General features: G+C 34.9%; 1 protein-coding gene across 1 annotated transcript; it reads left to right on the top strand.

Annotated features, from left to right (window-relative positions):
• The first annotated feature begins 4,771 nt into the window (after positions 1-4,771).
• LOC134853721 (uncharacterized) lies at positions 4,772-22,558 on the top strand. Its single transcript, XM_063869722.1, has 5 exons — positions 4,772-5,094; positions 5,476-5,778; positions 6,019-6,514; positions 6,920-7,033; positions 22,279-22,558. The coding sequence occupies exons 1-5, from the start codon at positions 5,063-5,065 to the stop codon at positions 22,426-22,428; spliced, it is 1,095 nt and encodes a 364-aa protein (XP_063725792.1). The 5' UTR covers positions 4,772-5,062; the 3' UTR covers positions 22,429-22,558.
• The last annotated feature ends 24 nt before the right edge of the window (positions 22,559-22,582 follow it).

Raw genomic sequence — 22,582 nt, forward strand, 5'->3', positions numbered from 1 at the left:
TCAGGATTGATTTTTTAAGACTGTGATAGTGGATATTTCAGGACTGAGGTATTTGGGACTAAAATAGTGGATTTATCAGGATTTAGATATTTAGGCCTTAGATAGTGGATATTTCAGAATTTATATATGTAGGACTTAACTAGTGGATATTTCAGGATTTAGAAGTTTAATTGATATTAGACTTAGATGTTTAGTGGATAGTGGATATTTCAGGATTTAGAAAGTATATATTTCAGGATTGAATTCTTTAGGACTGGGATGGTGGATATTTCAGGATTGAGGTATTTAGGACTGTGATAGTGGATATTTCAGGATTGAGGTATATAGGACTGGGATGTGGATGTTTCAAGACTGAGGTATTTAGGACTGAACTAGTGGATTTTTCAGGATATAGATATTTAGGCCTTAGATAGTGGATATTTCAGAATTTAGATATGTAGGACTTAACTAGTGGATATTTCAGGATTTAGAAGTTTAATTGATATTAGACTTAGATGTTTAGTGGATAGTGGATATTTCAGGATTGAATTCTTTAGGACTGGGATGGTGGATGTTTCAGGTTTGAGGTTTTTAGGACTAGGATAGTTGATACTCCAGGATTGAGATATTTATGACTGGGACAGTGTAGATTTCAGGATTTAGATATTTAGGACTTAGATAGTGGGTATTTCAGTATTTAGATATTTAGGACTGTGATAGTGGATATTTCAGAATTGAGTTATTTAGGACTGTGATAGTGGATGTTTCAGGTTTGAGGTTTTTAGGACTAGGATAGTTGATATTCCAGGATTGAGATATTTAGGACTGGGACAGTGTAGATTTCAGGATTTAGATATTTAGGACTTAGATAGTGGGTATTTCAGGATTTAGATATTTAGGACTTAGATAGTGGATATTTCAGGATTTAGATATTTAGGACTTAGATAGTGGATATTTCAGAATTTAGATATTTAGGACTTAACTAGTGGACATTTCAGGATTGGGATGTTTAATGGATATTAGACTTAGATTTTTAGTGGATAGTGGATATTTCAGGATTTAGATAGTATATAATTCAGGATTGGATTATTTAGAACTGGGATAGTGGTTGTTTCAAGTTTGAGGTGTTTAGGACTAGGAAAGTTGATATTCCAGGATTGAGATATTTAGGACTAGGACAGTGGATATTTCAGAATTGAGTTATTTAAAACTGTGATATTGGATATTTCGGGATTGATTTATTTAGGACTGTGATACTGGATATTTCAGGATTGATTTTTTTAAGACTGTGATAGTGGATATTTCAGGACTGAGGTATTTGGGACTAAAATAGTGGATTTATCAGGATTTAGATATTTAGGCCTTAGATAGTGGATATTTCAGAATTTAGATATGTAGGACTTAACTAGTGGATATTTCAGGATTTAGAAGTTTAATTGATATTAGACTTAGATGTTTAGTGGATAGTGGATATTTCAGGATTTAGAAAGTATATATTTCAGGATTGAATTCTTTAGGACTGGGATGGTTGATATTTCAGGATTGAGGTATTTAGGACTGTGATAGTGGATATTTCAGGATTGAGGTATTTAGGACTGGGATGTGGATGTTTCAAGACTGAGGTATTTAGGACTGAAATAGTGGATTTTTCAGGACATAGATATTTAGGCCTTAGATAGTGGATATTTCAGAATTTAGATATGTAGGACTTAACTAGTGGATATTTCAGGATTTAGAAGTTTAATTGATATTAGACTTAGATGTTTAGTGGATAGTGGATATTTCAGGATTGAATTCTTTAGGACTGGGATGGTGGATGTTTCAGGTTTGAGGTTTTTAGGACTAACATAGTTGATACTCCAGGATTGAGATATTTATGACTGGGACAGTGTAGATTTCAGGATTTAGATATTTAGGACTTAGATAGTGGGTATTTCAGGATTTAGATATTTAGGACTGTGATAGTGGATATTTCAGAATTGAGTTATTTAGGACTGTGATAGTGGATGTTTCAGGATTGAGGCATTTAGGACTGGGATTTGGATGTTTCAGGACTGAGGTATTTAGGACTGAAATAGTGGTATTTTCAGGATTTAGATATTTAGGCCTTAGATAGTGGATATTTCAGAATTTAGATATGTAGGACTTAACTAGTGGATATTTCAGGATTTAGAAGTTTAATTGATATTAGACTTAGATTTTTAGTGGATAGTGGATATTTCAGGATTTAAAAAGTATATATTTCAGGATTGAATTCTTTAGGACTGGGATGGTGGATGTTTCAGGTTTGAGTTATTTAGGACTAGGATAGTTGATATTCCAGGATTGAGATATTTAGGACTGGGACAGTCGATATTTCAGAATTTAGTTATTTAGGACTTAGATAGTGGGTATTTCAGGATTTAGATATTTGGGACTTAGATAGTGGATATTTCAGGATTTAGATATTTAGGACTTAGATAGTGGATATTTCAGAATTTAGATATTTAGGACTTAACTAGTGGAGATTTCAGGATTTATATGTTTAATGGATATTAGACTTAGATTTTTAGTGGATAGTGGATATTTCAGGATTTAGATAGTATATAACTCAGGATTGAATTATTTAGAACTGGGATAGTGGTTGTTTCAAGTTTGAGGTGTTTAGGACTAGGAAAGTTGATATTCCAGGATTGAGTTATTTAGAACTGTGATAGTGGATATTTCAGGATTGATTTATTTAGGACTGTGATAGTGGATATTTCAGGATTGATTTTTTCTAGGACTGTGATAGTGGATATTTCAGGATTGAGGTATTTAGGACTGTGATAGTGGATATTTCAGAATTGATTTATTTAGGACTGAGATAGTGGATATTTTAGGATTGAGTTATTTAGGACTGGGATGTGGATATTTCAGGATTGAGGTATTTAGGAATGAAATAGTGGATTTTTCAGGATTGCTTTTTTTAGAATTCGGATAGTGGACATTTCAGGATTGAGAAGTTTAGGGATGAGATAGTCGATATTTCAGGATTGAGATGTTTAGTATTGGTATAGTGAATATTTCAGAATTGAGTTATTTAGGACTGTGATAGTGGATATTTCAGGATTGAATTGAGGTATTTAGGACTGAGATAGTGGATATTTCAGGATTGAGGTATTTAGGACTGGGATGTGGATGTTTCAGGACTGAGGTATTTAGTATTGGTATAGTGGATATTTCAGAATTGAGTTATTTAGGACTGTGATAGTGGATATTTCAGGATTGAATTGAGTTATTTAGGACTGTGATAGTCGATATTTCAAGATTGAGTTATTTAGGACTGTGATAGTGGATATTTCAGGATTGAGGTATTTAGGACTGGGATGTGGATGTTTCAGGACTGAGGTATTTAGTATTGGTATAGTGGATATTTCAGAATTGAGTTATTTAGGACTGTGATAGTGGATATTTCAGGATTGAGGTATTTAGGACTGGGATGTGGATGTTTCAGGATTGAGATATTTAGTATTGGTATAGTGGATATTTCAGAATTGAGTTATTTAGGACTGTGATAGTGGATATTTCAGGATTGAGGTATTTAGGACTGGGATGTGGATGTTTCAGGATTGAGATATTTAGTAATGGTATAGTGGATATTTCAGAATTGAGTTATTTAGGACTGTGATAGTCGATATTTCAGGATTGAGTTATTTAGGACTGTGATAGTGGATATTTCAGGATTGAGGTATTTAGGACTGGGATGTGGATGTTTCAGGACTGAGGTATTTAGGACTGAAATAGTAGATTTTTCAGGATTGAGATATTCAGGACTGGGATAGTAGATTTTTCAGGTAAATTTCCCATGAACCCGCTTAAGGGCAACCATGAACCCGCTTATCCGAATCAGATAACACAACCAAAACGTCGACTGGGGCGATCTATCAAAAAGCGATATAGGCAAAAACAAGTCTAAAAACCGCGTAAAAAAGAAAAAAAGTGTTTTAAAAGGATGAATTGACATCTTTGAACACTACATTGCTTCACCATGGAATATATAAATTTTTTGGATTATCGCAAGACTCAATTGAAAACTTTAACCCGGAAGCGTTGAAGTGCACCAAATTACAACTGCTAAAACTCCAAATTGCAGGACAAGCAACGGTTATCTCTGAACCACCGGCTTGTACCACCGGCGAGGTTATTCGTTTGTCATCTATGTATATGGAAAAAAATTGATTTTTTGCTGGTTGAATTGTAATATAAACTCACTAAGAACTGGTGGCATTGAAAAAATATTTACGACTAATTAAAGTTTATGTAAAATTTATGAATTTTATTAAAAATTGATCATATGGTTATCGAAAAAACTACCATGAGGCTTTAAGTTAACTAAATTGGTTTTTCCTTGGCTTAATTTTTGTGCAGCTGCAACCAATATTTTTTCCTTGATTAAATTTGCCAACAAAACTCTGAAACAATTTAGAGCAGCCCAGAAAAGCTCAGCTGACAATATTTAGACTTCTCATCAATAAAAAAAGGTAAATAACCTTTGGCTCTTTTTTGTAATTTTTTGGACATGCATTTTTCCCGGAAGCGTTTTTTTTTCAGGTTTGCAGATTTTTAGGTTTTCATTTTTCCAGTTTTTCTTTGGCGTGTTTGAAAATGAGGAAACCGTCAGAAATCAAAATCGAAGATCAATTATTATTCCCGGAAGCTCCGGTAAAGCACCGCCGCACGTTTATCCGTTTATTGCGTACCGCATCTGCTAAACCAAAGCAAAATATCGTAAAAAGTAAGCAGCGTAACATTTGGTATCACAAATATCACGAGAACCATAACAAAAACCATGTTTTATTGTTAATTCTCGTTTTGTATATTTGTTAAATTAATATATTCCTAAACTGAATAATTTATTCTCTAAGTTTTTCCTAAAATAACTTTTCCGAAATAAACATTAGTTGACAATGCGTTTAATGGTTTCGTTTGTTTGCAACGTCTTAACTATGAGCAGGCTACTGAAAGCAGCCTCAAAACGATTAATAATTTAAAATATTTAAGGGATCAAGAAATTTGTTAAGATCAACATCCTCTAGCTTTGTTTTCTATTTATTAAAGCAGAATGCCTATCAAAGTATCCCACACAAAACCAAGGTATGCCTAAAGTTTCTTTGATAAAATTTAGAGACCATTTGTTTATTTCCGCTATCCGCTGCCAAGATAACCTTTTAACTGAAACAAACTTACTCTGATTACTGTTGATAATTACTGTTCTTAAAAAACGCGTTTTTCTTATTGTTTTTCTTATTTTGCCGTATACCCAAAATAAAGTCAGCAAAAAAACGGCAAATTGTTTATATTTTTCTCGGAAAAATATCTTAACTGCTTGCACCTCTAATTCCTTGTCAGAGAAAGTCGTTTTTGATCAATTAAACACTTTCGAGAAAGTAAGCGGGTGCACTTAAACTTAAAGCTACCCAAAAAAAAATCTTTTTTCCTTTCTTTTTTTACACTTTAGTGCACAGTTTTTTTCAGCACTCGATCGGCCGAGAGAGAAGTCGACGAAATCATCAGACGCTTGGAATATTCCCGAAACAGCGGAACTCTCAAAGACAGTGAGAACATCTCATTACGTAACTCATCATTACGTAACACACGGCAAACGTCAAAAGGTCTAACACCCTTCGACTTTTCTACACAAGTGGGCAGTAGAAGGAGGTCAAGGTCAAACGAAAGAGACATAATGACCTCTACTGGAGTTGGATCGGAAGTTCCGCCTCTTGGAAGAACGATGGCCATGCATAAACCAGTTCCGACATTCGAAGATTCAGTCTATCAGTAAAAATATGCTCACAAAAATTGCTTATAGGAAAAAGGAACAAATAATGAAGTTTTCGAAAAAAAATTGAGTATGTTGTGATGCCTTTGATGGCTTCTTCACGCTGGTAATATTGCCAATTTTGCCCCAAAAATATTAGCTAAAAATTTTAGCTTTTTAAACGAAATTATATATTTTCTGTATTTAAATTATTTAATAATCTAATAATCTTCATTTAAAAAGCACAGTGTATTTTTCAGTAACGATTTCAAGAACATCGATGCTCAAGTTCTCAAAGACATCGCACTTAAGAACTCCAGATACATGTCAAACTACGGTGGATGTTTCAACGTCACCGACCGTCGAAATCACCCGGGAGGTGGTCTCGTCAAAAACGTGACGAACGTTCACGGGAAACAAACGAGTTACATCACGACTTACCCGCCGGCGCCTGTACCTCGTGAACGAATCCGAGAAGAACTCGTTCGCTACTCGGCTCCAACGTTCACCAGTGACGTTCTAGGTCAACAGGGGGCGACTTTCATGCAGCCTGGCGAGTCAAGTTACATGACTCAGTTTCGAAATTACTCCCAAATCAAAAACTTGGACAGAGCCAAGCCCCTGTCGATTAACAAGTCAATGACTAGAAACTGCCCCGCGCCGGGTGGAACGTGTAATATATTGACTCACGACGGACAGGTGATGAGAATATTCGAGAACAAATCGCAGTCGGCTCCGTCGCACCCGTTTGACACGGTTAGTAGAATCCGTTTCATGGACTGTTTTAATATAATTTTCAGCGATCTTGTTGATTTTCAATTTTTGCGGATTTTTTTGTTTGCAGATTTAGGCTCGGCATTAACCACAATTCAGTCTCTAGGATATTAAAATAGTCAGTACTTTTTTAACTAACCAAAAGTCTACGCAGACCATCAGTTTTTGTTAATAAGCAACTTATTCCTACGTCTCACAATCAAAAGGAGGGGGCTGTTCATGTTTTTGGTTGAAAATACTGAAGGATCCAAAGCACAAAAACATAAACAAAAGCTGCATGCAGCTATAAAGAATGAGTTCATCGTCATAATTAGCTGAAGAGCAGGCAGACATTTGTTTACTGAAAAAAGTCATCTCCGTGTGAAAAACTCTGTTTTTTTTTCGCAGAGAAAATCAAATCTGGACGTACGTTGGTCTGTTCTGAACAACAGCAAAGAGGATGTGTCATCCGTGTCCAGGAAGGAAATCGAGAGATTGAACGAACTATGGCCAGTCAACAAGGTAGTATGCAAATAGTGTTTTTGGTTTATTGAGTTTTTGGTGTACCTGCACAAGTATTTCTTCAATCGTTCGTACTTCGAAGTTAGGTTTAGGGAAAGAGCCGAAAGAAAAAGGATGAATCTAAAAGTGAACAAGTAGCACAGAATGTTCCGACCTTATTCATTAGGACTACGAAGGAAAGTTCTTCAAATTAGCGTCATTTTAGGCAGTAAATTAGGCATAATGGACAACAGTTGTTTTCAAAATAAAATTGACAAACAAAAAAAACAACAAAAAAACTAACTTTTTATTCTGTTTTCTCTGTAGAATTTTTTGTAACTATTTTTTAAATTTTCTTACCAGGAAAGTGCCAAATATAGCTTTCAAATTTAATTACCGTTTGGAAAAGTCAAGCCCAGTCCAATGATTATTTGTGGTACCTGATTTTGCGTGGAAAAAATTACAACGTAGCAAATTACAAAGGTAAGGTTCCTAAAACCTGTTGCGTTGATCATTTGTCTGATAACAGATTTGGTATGACAGTGATCGAGGGAAGTCCAAAAAACGGTCAACAAATCAGATAATTGTCTTTTCCGAGATTCATAGCTTTTTTGCCGAAATTTGCGCGTAGCCGCTTATGCAGAGAGATTTATACAATTTGTAGTTTCAATTGAACCCAAGAACCCAGGTTTGGCAAGGTAGTTCTTGAAAAAAATCAAAATGTTTCAAAAACAATAAAAAACAAAACAAAAAAAAACTTTTTCAAGGGCCATAAGTGTTTGTTCCAAAAAAAAGTGTACGTAGTCGCATATGCAAAACGAAGTTTTTCACAAACCGTTCTTTGGATTGAACTCAACATCTCAGATGTGGGGTAGTATTACAAATTATATTTAAAAAAATTAACGAATTGACGTTTCTGGGGATCATAACTTGTTGTGTAGAAAAGTGTGAGTAGCCGCTAATGCAGTGGAGCTTCCAACTACCCGTTATCTCCATACTTGTGAACCCACAACATCAGGAAAAAACGCTAAAAATGCTCAAAAAAGTGACTATTCCGAGGGCCATAAATTTATCTGTAAAAAAATTTAGCCGCATATGGAGGGGAGCTTTCCAAATCCGCTGTATTCCTTGAAACAAAATTTTCAGATTGGGTCGGTCGGTTTTTGAGAAAAAAAAACAAATCAAAAATATCGGTCAAATAGTCCCACGACAAGGGTGATGGCGGTCTTCTTTTTTGAAAATCGGTAAAAGCCCTTTTGAGAAATTTGTTTTTTTTTGCAAAAGTGATAAGATTTTCCAAAGCGTGTACAAAAACAAAGAATAAGCCAATCCTGAATATTTTTTATATCTATTTTTATGGAACAAAATATCTAGGCAAAATACCAAGCAAGACACTGAAATTCAATTTAGAAACTGAAAAATTTTAAAAAGCGGAAACACGGTCGACAATCTTTTAGCAGTCACCAGTTCGAGAAGAAGCGTGTCGAAAAAATATGTATTATTTGAGGTCACAAAATATATATTTCACCAGCGGTAATTTGGCGAAAAAACTAAGATTTGAAAACTGTTTGTTTGACCAATTTGGGATAAAAAACAGCACAATTTCATTAGTTATATAGCGCATCGGTAGCAATTTAAGCCATTTTAAAAACCGTTCTAAACTAAACTGAGGCAAGCTGTTTTGCTTAAATGATCCGTTATCAGAACCGAAACGTATCATTTTGTACTTTAATGAGCGTTAAACATTCTAGGTTTCCCCGATATGAGTTGTCTTGTTGACTGAATGTTTGAACTGCAGTTATTTTTTAAAATTGGTTGTGACAGCTTCTTCTAATACGTGATGTTTATCTAAACTTAAGTAAGCTTGCATTTAAATGTTTTGTATAATGATGTTGCTAGTGATTCGACCATGTTTCTTTAAAAAATCGTTCCAAAATTTGCTAAAAACACTCTGTAACTACCACCTTGTATTTCGTAATGCCGTCAACGTTTCAAAATTTTTTGTCAAAGCGCAGCCACATTGATACAAAACTTCAGAAAATGAATTGAACTAGGTACTATATTTTGCTAATACCACAATTTGCTGATTAAATTATTTGAAATTTAGTTGGTTATAGTAGTTGAAAAAAAATCTAAAAATGAGGAGACAAAAATTATGACAAAAAATAGGTGTCAAGTACCCCAAAATATCATCGGAACGGATCAAATATTGCGTTTTAATGACACCCTTACAGTTGTAATTTGAAGGACAATTCAGTGTTGAGAAAATTTTGTTCAAATTTTTTTTATGTGAGTTCAAGTCCGGGTGGCTCACTCGTAGAGTAGTTTCAGACAAGGTACACCGTCTGTTCGCCACGCTGTCTTATATTTGGCCGGAAAGATTCATGCCACTTTTTGGTCTAATGCCAATCTTAATTTTACTCTTACATCACCTAGTCTCAATAGATTTGGTGTATACTGGCATTTGCGAGACTTGATATCAAGAAATGTTCTGAGGAAGAGCAACTGTGTGCTAAGTTAAATTCATTCTGTTCTGGCTGAAACTATAAATATTTTCAACCTTCTTGTAAATGCTAATTATTTTTTTGTAAGTGCTAATGGATCACGATTGGCTAGATATAAGTGTTTTCTGGAGATGGTTTATCAAGAATTTAATAGGATAAAATAAATACTTGTTTTGAACTGGTTCAACCCATCCGGGGCTTAGAGAGTTTTTTTTCAAGTTTTAATTTTGTTCTTGTGGAGGATGGATGAAGAAGTTTCTTGATTTTTTGGAGTAGATTCTTTCGAAGTTTCTTGATTCTTTCGAAGCAGTGAAGGAAAAGAATGAAACAGTTGCTCGTAGTTGTGGACTAGTTGTCTTCATAGAGTGAGAAGAAGTACAGTTGCTCGTAATCCAGAAATGGATTTCGTGTATCGTGATTAAGTTGAGGAATTATGTCAAGGTTGAAGATTTATACAGTGATGTGTCGATTTCGTTAAGTAGAGTGAGACTACGTGGATTGTCAACTATTCAGCGAATATTGAGATGGTGTTTAATTTCTCTGTGTGAGGAGCCAAGTGTGTAAGAGTCGTATTGAGTTGAACATCGAGTTGGCCATTGTTCTTGTTTAATGGATAATTTTGCTGCGATGTTGCTTCCATAATTTAAATCCTGTTGTGACTACGGCAACAAACCAATAAAATTGCTAATCCAGAGTCGGAATGTCATCAGGCTTCATCTCCTTTTGTTGCTCGTTCCTTTTTATCTAATAAAATGTTTTACTTTATAGATTTATATCTGCAAATTGTTAGTGGAATCAGTTGTAGTTGTGATTGTTTTAATTTTTTTGCGAAAGCGTCTTATCAGTTTCGGTAATTTTCAAGAGTGGCTCACCCTATAGCTACTATCGTCAAAAACAAGGAGCGTGTCGTAGGCGTGGTGTTTAGCGTGGTGAAGGAGACCAGCTATAGAGAAAGCTGAAGACTTCCTTTACTGGTGGATTAGGCCAGTTGTGGAAGTATATTTTTACCGTCTCTTTGACTAGAGTCTTTTTTTTTGTGTTCAACCTTATGTTCTTTTTTATCAGGTGTTTTTCTCGTTTGTTTTGGTAGTTGTGTCTTTTTTTCAAAAACAGATAATTGTAGTTTGCGTGGTTCTCTTGGTGTTTTTGCGAAAAGAATAGTTTATCCAGTTTTAATCTGGTTTTAATCTGGTTTGGGTAACATGAGAATTTCTCATACATGCGGTTGGTTTTGTCGTTTTAGTAAGCTGTGTTGGTTAAGTTAAGCTTAGTTATGATTCCTTCCAACCCGGGTTAAAGGATTTTTGAAAACGCATGAAAGTAAGGTAAAAATTATTATCAGTTAGTTTAGTTTGTAAAACTAAAAACTCATTTGCCAAACAATTCTACGTTGGCGAGATACTCATTTTGGGTAGAAAAGTTTAGTGAAAAGTGAGCAAATGAAAAAAATCAAAATTTGTAAATACGAGCAGACAAAAAGGTAATTATCTTTAATTTTTTGTGCATTATCATTTTACTACTTCGCATTGTGAACTTACAACATTGTTATTATTTTAATGCTAGGTGTTTAATTAACTTCGCTTATATAATTTATGGCATATTGTTAGAAAGTTAAATTGAAAGTTAAAATAGAGTTTGAAATTTATTTTTATCTTTAAATTATTCTTTTAGAGGAATGACTGGTAAAATCTAACAAGAAAAGGTGAAACACACATGTGAAAATGGTGAATGTTTTATTTATTAGTATCAAAATTATTATAAGTTCATACTTACGAGGGTTCCAGTTCCGAGAAAAAATCCAGGGGTGGGGAGTTAGTTTTGAAAATGAATGAGGTTATTAAAACCTTAGCAAGCATGCGGATTACGTCTTTAGTGCGCAAAAATGGGCCGAAAAAGTTCCAGTGCGCGAAAGGTATTGACTTCTTTGGTGACATCGAGGTGAAAGATGTATTCAGATTTTATGAAAAACTTCTTGGGTAGTTGTGCATTCACATTAGGGTCAATTTCGTATGGTGAGTCCTCCATATATTGGACATCTGTATGATCGTAGTGATTATAAGAATATCGGTTAGCTTTCGGTGCAATGAATCGGTTAAAGGATTGATTTAGGCCAATGTAAGCCTATGTTTCATTAAGGTGGAGTGCGATGTTTAACTGGTTAATAATGAAAACACAAAGCTCTTAATTAGGGTAGTTTTAAAGTTTTTCAAAAAACTATAAGATGAGATCAACAAAAAGGTTGGTAGCAGGGAATCTGCATCAACATATTAGGCTCCTTGGGCTCCTTGTGCTGGACTTTCTCCGTTTTAATAGGTGTTATGGGGGAAAGGTAAAATTTTCTACTAAAAATGCGGGCGAATTAGTATGGCGTGGATGATGGTGTAGGAGTTGGGATGATGAAGGGTAGTTATTTACAAATAGTGGTTTTCTTTTGGGATGTTTTCGTTTCATAGAAAGTCTTCGTGCAAGTGTTCAGGCAATATCGACAGAGGGGATGGCTGATTCGGAGATTGAGGCGGAATGGATTTGGCAAATAGTTAGTTAGTTATTGGTTTTATGAGATTGTTGCTGGTGAGTAATAACATCGTCTAGTTCATTCTCAAGCTGGTCATCTGGTTCTCAAGCTGGTCATCGTTTCATAAAAAGTCTTCGTGCAAGTGTTCGGGCAAAATGGACAGAGGGGATGGATGATTCGGAGGTTGAGGCGGAATGGATTTGGTGAATAGTTAATTAGTTATTGGTTTTATGAGTTTGTTGCTGGTGAGTAATCATATCGTCTAGTTCATTCTCAAGCTGGTCATCTGTATTGAGACTAGGTACATCGGGTGCAATATTTGAAAAGAGAGAAAAGATAGGGGTAGCGTAAGTGTGCGAGGAGGCGGAGGTAAAGTTTTCAACATGTATATAAGAGTTATAGATTGGAAGGTGTAAAGGAAAAAATAGTGGGACTGGGCTCGAAATCTAGGAATTAATCGGGTGTATCTACTGTGGAGTTATTGAAATAAGAGTTAATATTAAAAACGGTTAAAGGGAACAGTGACGTTAGAGATTAGATGGGTAGGAAAGAGAACGGTTGACGGATCCAGCTTGGCGGCTCATCGTGGGCTAAAAAGATGATAGTTTCGAGAACAAAAATTTACAGTGTTCGGTTGCTCACAATTTGTTCGTATATTTCATCGTTGGTGAGTTGTTGAATTGCTAATGAGATATAGGGCTACGTTGAAGGTTATTATTTTGTAACATACGTTCGGCAGTAGAAATTTTACATCTAAAATTTTGTGGGATTTTTGATAGAGGGTGATTATTTTGTAAACTATCTAAATGTGATGTGATGGGGCTGTAGGTGTTTTTATTCTTATTGTCCTGTGGAGTATCGTATGCGTTTGTTTTTGGGGCTAACTTTCTATTGTATTTGCTAATTTGTGCATCAAGAAGAAGTTCGTTAACAGAGGTGGAAAAAAATTCTAAAAAGTCCTGCGAAGAGAAATCTTGCTACGCTTATTTGTCTGTTGACTTGTGTGCGTATTGCGCACCTGTTTTAGTTTCCTTTAAGTAGTGAGAAGAGATAACCATAAAGTTAAACTTTGCGTATAATATAGTCAATCATTCTAAGATATAAAACAGCCATCCTAAAAACGGAAGGATTCATTTTTGATAATTAAGAAACTAAAAACATTTGTTGGTGGAATATCTTGTGGGCAATTTTTTTCTCCTTTTTGATATATAAAATCTTTATTATCCCTATAAATTCTACTGGGATTTTTTCTATAGATATCCGGAAAATGTGCCATTTCAGCTAGTTTGCGAAGGTTTTGATCAATTGATTGTCATTGAATTGCATCCGTTTTAGTGAGGAATTTTCGAAAGGTTTGGGTACGATCTGATTTCGAGTACCTGCCTATGGATTGTAAACCTATATTTGGGTCGCGAGCGATTGTGCGTATGCTATGAGCGGAGACTTTCTTTAAAAGTGGCAATAAAGTGGGTATGGAGTGAGACGATGGGATAAACGTTTGGGTTAAATTGTACTACATTATAGCTGTTTTCAGATCCAAATGAGAGAGCTGTATCCCAAAAAGTCTGCGGCGGGATAATATGACTATAAAATGTATTTTGTTTTTAACGACGACTTTCTGCTTTGTTTTTGCTTGTTTTTTTTGTTTCTTCTGAAGGACTTACATTTTCGGTTAAGAGGTCAAAAATATTTGGCGAGTAAAATTTCTTTATTAACTTAATAGGATAAACTAAATACTTGTTTTGAACTGGTTCAACCCATCCGGGGCTTAGAGAGTTTTTTTTCAAGTTTTAGATTTGTTCTTGTGGAGGATGGATGAAGAAGTTTCTTGATTTTTTGGAGTAGATTCTTTCGAAGTTTCTTGATTCTTTTGAAGCAGTGAAGGAAGAGAATGAAACAGTTGCTCGTAGTTGTGGAGTAGTTGTCTTCATAGAGTGAGAAGAAGTACAGTTGCTCGTAATCCAGAAATGGATTCCGTGTATCGTGATTAAGTTGAGGAATTATGTCAAGGTTGAAGAGTTATAGAGTGATGTGTCGATTTCGTTAAGTAGAGCGAGACTACGTGGATTGTCAACTATTCATCGAATATTGAGATGGGGTTTAATTTCTCTGTGTGAGGAGCCAAGTGTGTAAGATACGTATTGAGTTCAACATCGAGTTGGCCATTGATCTTGTTTAATGGGTAATTTTGCTGCGATTTTGCTTCCATATTTTAAATCCTTTGAGTGTTGTGACTTCGGCAACGAACCAAAAAAATTGCTAATTCAGAGTCGGAATGTCATCAGGCTTCATCTCCCTCTGTTGCTCGTTCCTTTTTATCTAATAAAATGTTTTTCTTTATAGATTTATATCTGCAAATTGTTAGTGAAATCAGTTTTAGTTGTGATTGTTTTAATTATTTTTGCGAAAACATCTTATCACTTTCGGTAATTTTCAAGAGTGGCTCACCCTATAGCTACTCTCGTAAAAAACAAGGAGCGTGTCGTAGGCGTGGTGTTTAGCGTGGTGAAGGAGAGCAGCTATAGAGAAAGCTGAAGACTTCCTTTACTGGTGGATTAGGCCAGTTGGGGAAGTATATTTTTACCGTCTCTTTGACTAGAGTCTTTTTTTGTTCGTGTTCAACCTTATGTTCTTTTTTATCAGGTGTTTTTCTCTTTGGTTTTGTAGTTGTGTCTTTTTTTCAAAAACAGATAATTGTAGTTTGCGTGGTTCTCTTGGTGTTTTTGCGTTTTATATGGTTTAAACAAAACTTTAAAGCGACTTTGAAAAGAATAGTTTATCCAGTTTTAATCTGGTTTTAATCTGGTTTGGGTAACATGAGACTTTCTCGTACATGCGGTTGGTTTTGCGGTTTTATAAAGCTGTGTTGGTTAAGTTAAGCTTAGTTATGATTCCTTCCAACCCGGGTTAAAGGAATTTTGAAAACGCATGAAAGTAAGGTAAAAATTATTATCAGTTAGTTTAGTTTGTAAAACTGAAAACTCATTTGCTAAACAATTCTACGTTGGCGAGATACTCAATTTGGGTAGAAGGGTTTAGTAAAAAGTGAGCAAATGAAAAAATCAAAATTTGTAAATACGAGCAGACAAAAAGTTAATTATCTTTAATTTTTTGTGCATTATCATTTTACTACTTCGCATTGTGAACTTACAACATTGTTATCATTTTGTTGCTACGTGTTTAATTAACTTCGCTTATATAATTTATGGCATATTGTTAGAAATTTAAATTGAAAGTTAAAATAGAGTTTGATATTTATTTTTATCTTTAAATTATTCTTTTAGAGGAATGACTAGTAAAATCTAACAAGAAAAGGTGAAACACACATGTGAAAATGGTGAAAGTTTTATTTATTAGTATCAAAATTATTATAAGTTCATACTTACGAGGGTTCCAGTTCCGAGAAAAAATCCAGGGGTGGGGAGTTAGTTTTCAAAATGAATGAGGTTATTAAAACCTTAGCAAGCATGCGGATTACGTTTTTAGTGCGCAAAAATAAGCCGAAAAAGTTCCAGTGCGCGAAAGGTATTGACTTCTTCGGTGACCGCGGAAAATTCGTGGCTAGCTAGAGTTTTGAGTGAGGTTGTATAAAATTTTGTTGAATTTAAAAATATGAATCTTCTCTAAAAGGGCAATTTCAACGGGTTTGCATATATTTTTGCATTAAAATAATGGGGCGGGAGTCTTCAAGCGGGAAGTGGTTAGTGAGGGTGCAAAAGATCTACATTTGTCTCACAGGGATCGTAGTAACGGTCGATATTTTGCAATTTGTGAAATTTAGAAAATAAAATGACGTATATTCAGAGTTAATAGACATGAAGCGCTGCTGGTGGGGATTGCGGGATGGTGACATGTGAAAATAGTGTCGCTAGATAAGTTCATAATAAGTGAAAGTGTTTTTAGGTTTAGTTTTCACCATAACTTATTGAGAACAGTTAATAACTCGTTTTTTGGGTGTTAAAAATCAAATGTTATTGCAAAGTGATCAAATTTATTGGAAATTGACTCGTAAGCGTTTGTATTCATGAGTGCGTGGTTCGATGATGTGATCAAATTTTTTATTAGTGCTATCGAGGTGAAAGATGTATTCAGGTTTTATGAAAAACTTCTTGGGTAGTTGTGCATTCACATTAGGGTCATTTTCATATGGTGAGTCCTCCATATATTGGACATCTGTATGATCGTAGTGATTATTCGAATATCGGTTAGCTTTTGGTGCAATGAATCGGTTAAAGGATTGATTTAGGCCTATGTAAGCCTATGTTTCATTTAGGTGGAGTGCGATGTTTAACTGGTTAATAATTAAAACACAAAACTCTTAATTAGGGGTAATTTTAGTGTTTTTCAAAAAACTATAAGATGAGATCAACAAAAAGGTTGGTAGCAGGGAATCTGCATCAACATATTAGGCTCCTTGGGATCCTTGGGCTGGACTTTCTCCGTTGTAATAAGTGTAATGGGGGAAAGTTAAAGTTTTCTACTTAAATTGTGGGCGAATTAGTATGTCGTGGATGATGGTGTAGGAGTTGGGATGATGAAGGGTAGTTAATTACAAATAGTGGTTTTCTCTTGGGATGTTTTCGTTTCATAAAAAGTCTTCGTGCAAGTGTTCAGGCGGTTGGGACAGAGGGGATGGATGATTCGGAGGTTGAGGCGGAATGGATTTGGTGAATAGTTAATTAATTATTGGTTTTATGAGTTTATTGCTGGTGAGTAACAACATCGTCTAGTTCATTCTCAAGCTGGTCATCTGTATTAAGACTAGGTACATCGGCGGGTGCAATTTTTGAAAGAAGAAAAAAGATATGGGTAGTGTCAGTGTGCGAGAAGGCGGAGGTAAAGTTTTCAAAATGAGTAGAAGAGTTATAAATTGGAAGGTGGCAGGGAAAAATTAGTGGGACTGGTTTCGAAATCTAGGAAATAATCGGGTGTATCTACTGTGGAGTTATTGAAATTGAAGTTAATATTAAAAACGGTTTGAGTTGAGTAGTCAAAATCCATGTGTTTTAAGTAAGAAAAAAACTGGATAGGGAATAAAAGGTGAGGTAAGAAATTGTAAAAAGGGAACCGTGACGTTGGAGATTAGATGGGTAGGAAAGAGAACGGTTGACGGATTCAGCTTGGCGGCTCATCGTGGGCTAAAAAAAAATGATTGTTTTGAGAACAAAATTTTAAAGTGTTCGGTTGCTCACAATTTGTTCGTATATTGTGCATTTACATTAGGGTCAATATCATATGGTGAGTCTTCCATATATTGGACAACTGAATGATCGTAGTGGTTATTAGAGTATCGGTTAGCTTTTGGTGCATTGAAGCGGTTAAAGGTTTGATTTAAGCCTATGTTTCATTTAGGTGGAGTGCGATGTTTAACTGGTTAATAATTAAAACACAAAGCTCTTAATTAGGGGTAATTTAGTGTTTTTCAAGGAACTATAAGATGAGATCAACAAAAAGGTCGGTAGCAGGGAATCTGCATCAACATATTAGGCTCCTTGGGCTGGACTTTCTCCGTGGTAATAGGTGTAATGGGGGAAAAGGTAAAGTTTTTCTACTAAAATTGCTGGCGAATTAGTATGGTGTGGATGATGGTGTAGAAGTTGGGATGATGAAGGGTGGTTAAATACAAATAGTGGTTTTCTCTTGGGATGTTTTCGTTTCATAAAAAGTCTTCGTGCAAGGTTTCAGGCAATATGGACAGAGGGGATGGATGATTCGGAGGTTAATGCGGAATGGATTTGGTGAATTGTTAATTAGTTATTGGTTTTATGAGTTCGTTGCTGGTGAGTAATAACATCGTCTAGTTCATTCTCAAGCTGGTCATCTGGTTCTCAAGCTGGTCATCGTTTCATAAAAAGTCTTCGTGCAAGTGTTCGGGCAAAATGGACAGAGGGGATGGATGATTCGGAGGTTGAGGCGGAATGGATTTGGTGAATAGTTAATTAGTTATTGGTTTTATGAGTTTGTTGCTGGTGAGTAATCATATCATCTAGTTCCTTCTCAAGCTGGTCTTCTGTATTGAGACTAGGCACATCGGGTGCAATATTTGAAAGAAGAGAAAGGATAGGGGTAGCGTAAGTGTGCGAGGAGGCGGTGGTAAAGTTTTCAACATGTATAGAAGAGTCATAGATTGGAAAGTGGCAGGGAAAAAATAGTGGGACTGGGCTCGAAATCTAGGAATTAATCTAGTGTATCTACTGTGGAGTTATTGAAATTAGAGTTAAAATTAAAAACGGTTTTGAGTTGAGTAGTCAAAATCTATGTGTTTTGAGTAAGAAAAAATCTGGATAGGGAAGAACAAGTGAGATCAGAAATTGTAAAAAGGGAACCGTGACATTGGAGATTAGATGGGTATGAAAGAGAACGGTTGACGGATCCAGCTTGGCGGCTCATCGTTGTCTAAAAAGATGATAGTTTTGAGAACAAAAATTTAAAGTGTTCGGTTGCTCACAAGTTGTTCGTATATTTCGTCGTTGGTGAGTTGTTGAAGTGCTAATGAATTATCGGGCTACGTTGTAGGTTATTATTTTGTAACATACATTCGGCAGTAGAAATTTTATTTGTGGGACTATTGATAGAGGGTGGTTTTTTGTAAACTATTTAAATGTAATGAGATGGTGCGGTGGGTGTTTTTATTCGTATTGTCCTGTGGAGTATCGTATGCGTTTGTTTTTGTGGCTAACTTTCTATTGTATTTGCTAATTTGTGCATCAAGAAGAATTTCGTTAACAGAGGTGGAAAAAAATTCTAAAAAGTCCTGCGAATAGAAATCTTGCTACGCTTATTTGTCTGTTGACTTGTGTGCGTATTGTGCACGTATTTTAGTTTCCTTTAAGTAGTGAGAAGAGATAACCTATAAAATTAAACTTAGCGTATAATATAGTCAATCTTTCTAAGATATAAAATAGCCATCCTAAAAATGGAAGGATTCATCTCATTTTTGATATTTAAGAATCTAAAAATATTAATTGGTGGAATATCTTGTGGGCAATTTTTTTCTCCTTTTTGATATATATAATCTTTATTATCCCTATAATTTCTACTGTGGTCTTGTCTATAGACATCTGGAAAACCTGCCATTTCAGCTAGTTTTCGAAGGTTTTGATCAATTGATTGTCTTTATTTTGTATCCGTTTTAGTGAGGAATTTTTGAAAAGTTTGTGTACGATCTGATTTCGAGTACCTGCCTATGGGTTGTAAACCTATATTTGGGTCGCGAGCGATTGTGCGTATGCTTTGAGCTGAGACTTTCTTTAAAAGTGGCATTAAAGTGGGTATGGAGTGAGACGATGAAATTTATCTTCGTTTGGGTTAAACTGTACTACATTATGGCTGTTTTCAGATCCAAATGAGAGAGCTGTATCCCAAAAAAGTCTGCGGCGGGATAATGTGACTTTAAAATGTACTTTGTTTTTATAAAAAATAGGTATGCAATGGTAGCATCTCTTATCGTCAAATACATATAGTGGTGAGAATTTTTTATTACAAGTATAATACCAGAGAATATTTGAACTGGTTCCAGATTTTCAGTCTATTCTTGAGCAAAATTAGCAAGTGAGCAGGCTTGTTACAGAAAGCTTCAGGTTAAAACTTTTTTCAAAGCCCTGGTAATTCAATTTTACTCCAATAAAAATAGTTTCCGAAGTTTCATGAGCCATTTCAGGAAAAAAAAACATCAAAAGATTTCAAAAAACTGCAAAAAAATGAAAAAAAAAAATTAGAAAAATAAAGTTGAATTTATTTTCTGTTTTTAGAAGAAAAAATTGTTGGCCATTTTAAATGCCTATTATACTGTGATTATCAATTATGCTTAGGCTTTAATCTTTTTAGTACGTTTTCAAATATACTTATACAATTTAAACCCACCAATGTTTTAATTTACAGGCACTTGCTCATGTAATGTGCTATATTTCTTAAATTTTAATTTTTTACTTTGAAAATTTTCTTTTCCCAACATTTTCAGTAATTTTTGTAATCCCTTCTAGTATTTAATTTTTCGATCTGTTGCTTAACGACGACTTTCTGCTTCGTTTTTGCTTTTTTTTTGTTTCTTCTGAAGGACTTGCATTTTCGGTTAAGAGGTCAAAAATATTTGGCGAGTAAAATTTCTTTATGAATAAATTTACAGAAAGTATATGGTTTTTGCAAAAGCAGATCACGACATCTTTCACCTTTTTTCCCATAAAGCAAACTTCTTTTATGAGCCAACTTTTATATTTTGGACTAGGCGGAATGTATAAGCTGCTTGTTATGTTAATGCCTTATTCAATCTGTCATAATAGTAACACTGGACGGCAAAAACTGGTAATTGTGAAAAAATTCCACTGCCTACCTAATTCGGTTTTTCATTTTTTAAAGCTCAAAATATGTTTTTAAAACATCTTTCAGCCGTAACTTGAATCTCCATGAACGCTTCATAGGATGGTCAAGTTTTGTGAACAAATAATATTGCCATTTTTAATTTTCTGCTTTAATCAATGCTTTAATGCTGGCGTTTTTCCAGACATTTGTAAAACTGCAAAAGTACTACCATTTTATAAAACGGGAAAACAAACAGAGCCAAACAGTTTTCGACCCATACGTTTGCTAAGTACTTTCAGCAAAAATTTTTTAAAAATAATACACATTCGCATGATTAAGTTTATATCAAAATGCAAGCTTTTGGTGCCTGAATAGTTTGGGTTCCGGCACAGATGTTCTTGTGTGCATGCAATAACTTCTGCATTCGAAATAATGCGTCACTGTATAGATGATAAAAAATCTGGATTAGCGGGTTTTGTAGATCTTAAAAAGGCTTTTGACACAATTGATCACTCCATTTTACTAACCAAATTAGATCTCTATGGGTTACGAGGTACAACAAACACTTTTCTGCAGTCTTATTTAACCAATCGTAAACAGTATCTATCTTTTTGTGGAAAAACTCTCAACTGAAAAATATTACGTTCGGAGTTCCCCAAGGATCTGTCTTAGGTCCACTGCTGTTCTTACTCTATATTAATGACATGCCTACGAAAGCAACGAAAAGCTCAATTTGTCTGTTTGCTGATGATACAACGATTCTTACTACGTGCAAAAACAATTCGATTGATAAAAATTTTATCCAGGACCTTAAATCGATAGAAAATCGGTGCACAAATAATAGACTAACCATCAATATTGATAAAACGCAAGTATCCAATTTCGGAAGGAGTTCAAAAGAATCTGAAATGTTTTTGGGGAATCAGAAACTTAATGTTGTGAACTCCTTCAAGTATCTTGGGGTTGTGGTAGGTAATAAGCTCTGATTTAAGCCACACATAGATCAAGTTTGTAAAAAGTTAGCTAAATTTAATGGAATTCTTGATAAAGCAAGAAATGTTTTTTTCTAGAACGTTTCTTCTTAAGTTCATTCAAGTTTATGCAAAACCTTTAATATCATACGGCATCTTAGTTTATGGATGTGCGTCCAAGACAAATTTAAACAAAATCCTTTTAATGCAAAAGCGAATTTTTAGAACTATTTTCTTTAGGCGAAAATTTGATCACATTACGGAAAATTTTTCAGAATATACTATTGATTCCGTTTTGAATTGTTTCTAGATACTGTTTTTGAAGAAGTTACTTATCAAATACTTGGTAAACCGCCATTAAAGTTTTTGTATTTTAATCAACTAAATAACTGTAGGCAAACATGTGCTCGTATCTTGAGAATGCTACGTTCAAAATCTGTAAGATCTAACTGCATATTACAATCGGTTAGCGTTAAAGTGCTCAAGTTTTACAAATTTTCTTCGGCTAATAATCTTTTTCCAGATAATTTTTAAGATATGTCAAAATCTCAATTGAACTCGTATGTACAAAACACTGAACGTAATTTTGTCTCAGATAATTTTGAACTCCTTCACCTGATATTTGACGAGTGATCTAATTCCTGCCTTTTCTTTCTCCTCAACTTATTCTGTAAAAGTCTACCTTATGGGACGTCTCCTTGAGGGGCCTTAGGGCCCGTGAGTCGATCCCTGTGAGTATCTTATGACTGATGCTTGTTAGTTATATGTGCTCACTAAATAATTCAAGTAAGCTTCAGTTTTTTTACCCTTCCTTAAAATACTGAGGGTTTGAGAATACTGGAATTAAATCTTATTTTTTATGCAGCGATTACTATGTTTGGATATTTCTGTGCTAAAACGCACAGACAGCAACTGGCTGTCCGTTCTCTTTCAAGACTCAGCTTAAAAGTGACGTAACTGAAAATTTCTGTTGTTCAGACTTCGTCTAAGGAGTGTTCGTACCAGGAGACAGTGACTGAGGCTGCCACTGACAAGTACAGGAGACTGCAACACAACAGTGTCAGAGACTATCAGTCCAATCGCAGTTCAGGATGGAGGTGGGCATCTGACGACAAACTGGAAAAATGAAATGGGAAGAGGAGGCGTGAAAGAAAAGGGATACTTGTGAAGAACTCTTAGTCAATGAGATCTAAAGCTTCTTTTCTTTTCCATTCCTTCCTACAGGTTTATAACTTTTTTTAAAAGATTCGCGGCTAAAAGCCCGGTTTCTTAAAAAGAAATA

The sequence above is a fragment of the Symsagittifera roscoffensis genome, chromosome 8 (assembly GCF_963678635.1).
Source record: "Symsagittifera roscoffensis chromosome 8, txSymRosc1.1, whole genome shotgun sequence".
NCBI lineage: Eukaryota > Metazoa > Xenacoelomorpha > Acoela > Convolutidae > Symsagittifera > Symsagittifera roscoffensis.

Bases quoted from the DNA above. Each gene is read 5' to 3' on its own strand.
- LOC134853721 (XM_063869722.1), top strand. From the start codon at position 5,063: ATGCCTATCAAAGTATCCCACACAAAACCAAG. The intron at 5,095-5,475 runs GTATGCCTAAAG...AGTTTTTTTCAG, and splicing joins GTATCCCACACAAAACCAAG to CACTCGATCGGCCGAGAGAG. The intron at 5,779-6,018 runs GTAAAAATATGC...TGTATTTTTCAG, and splicing joins TTCGAAGATTCAGTCTATCA to TAACGATTTCAAGAACATCG.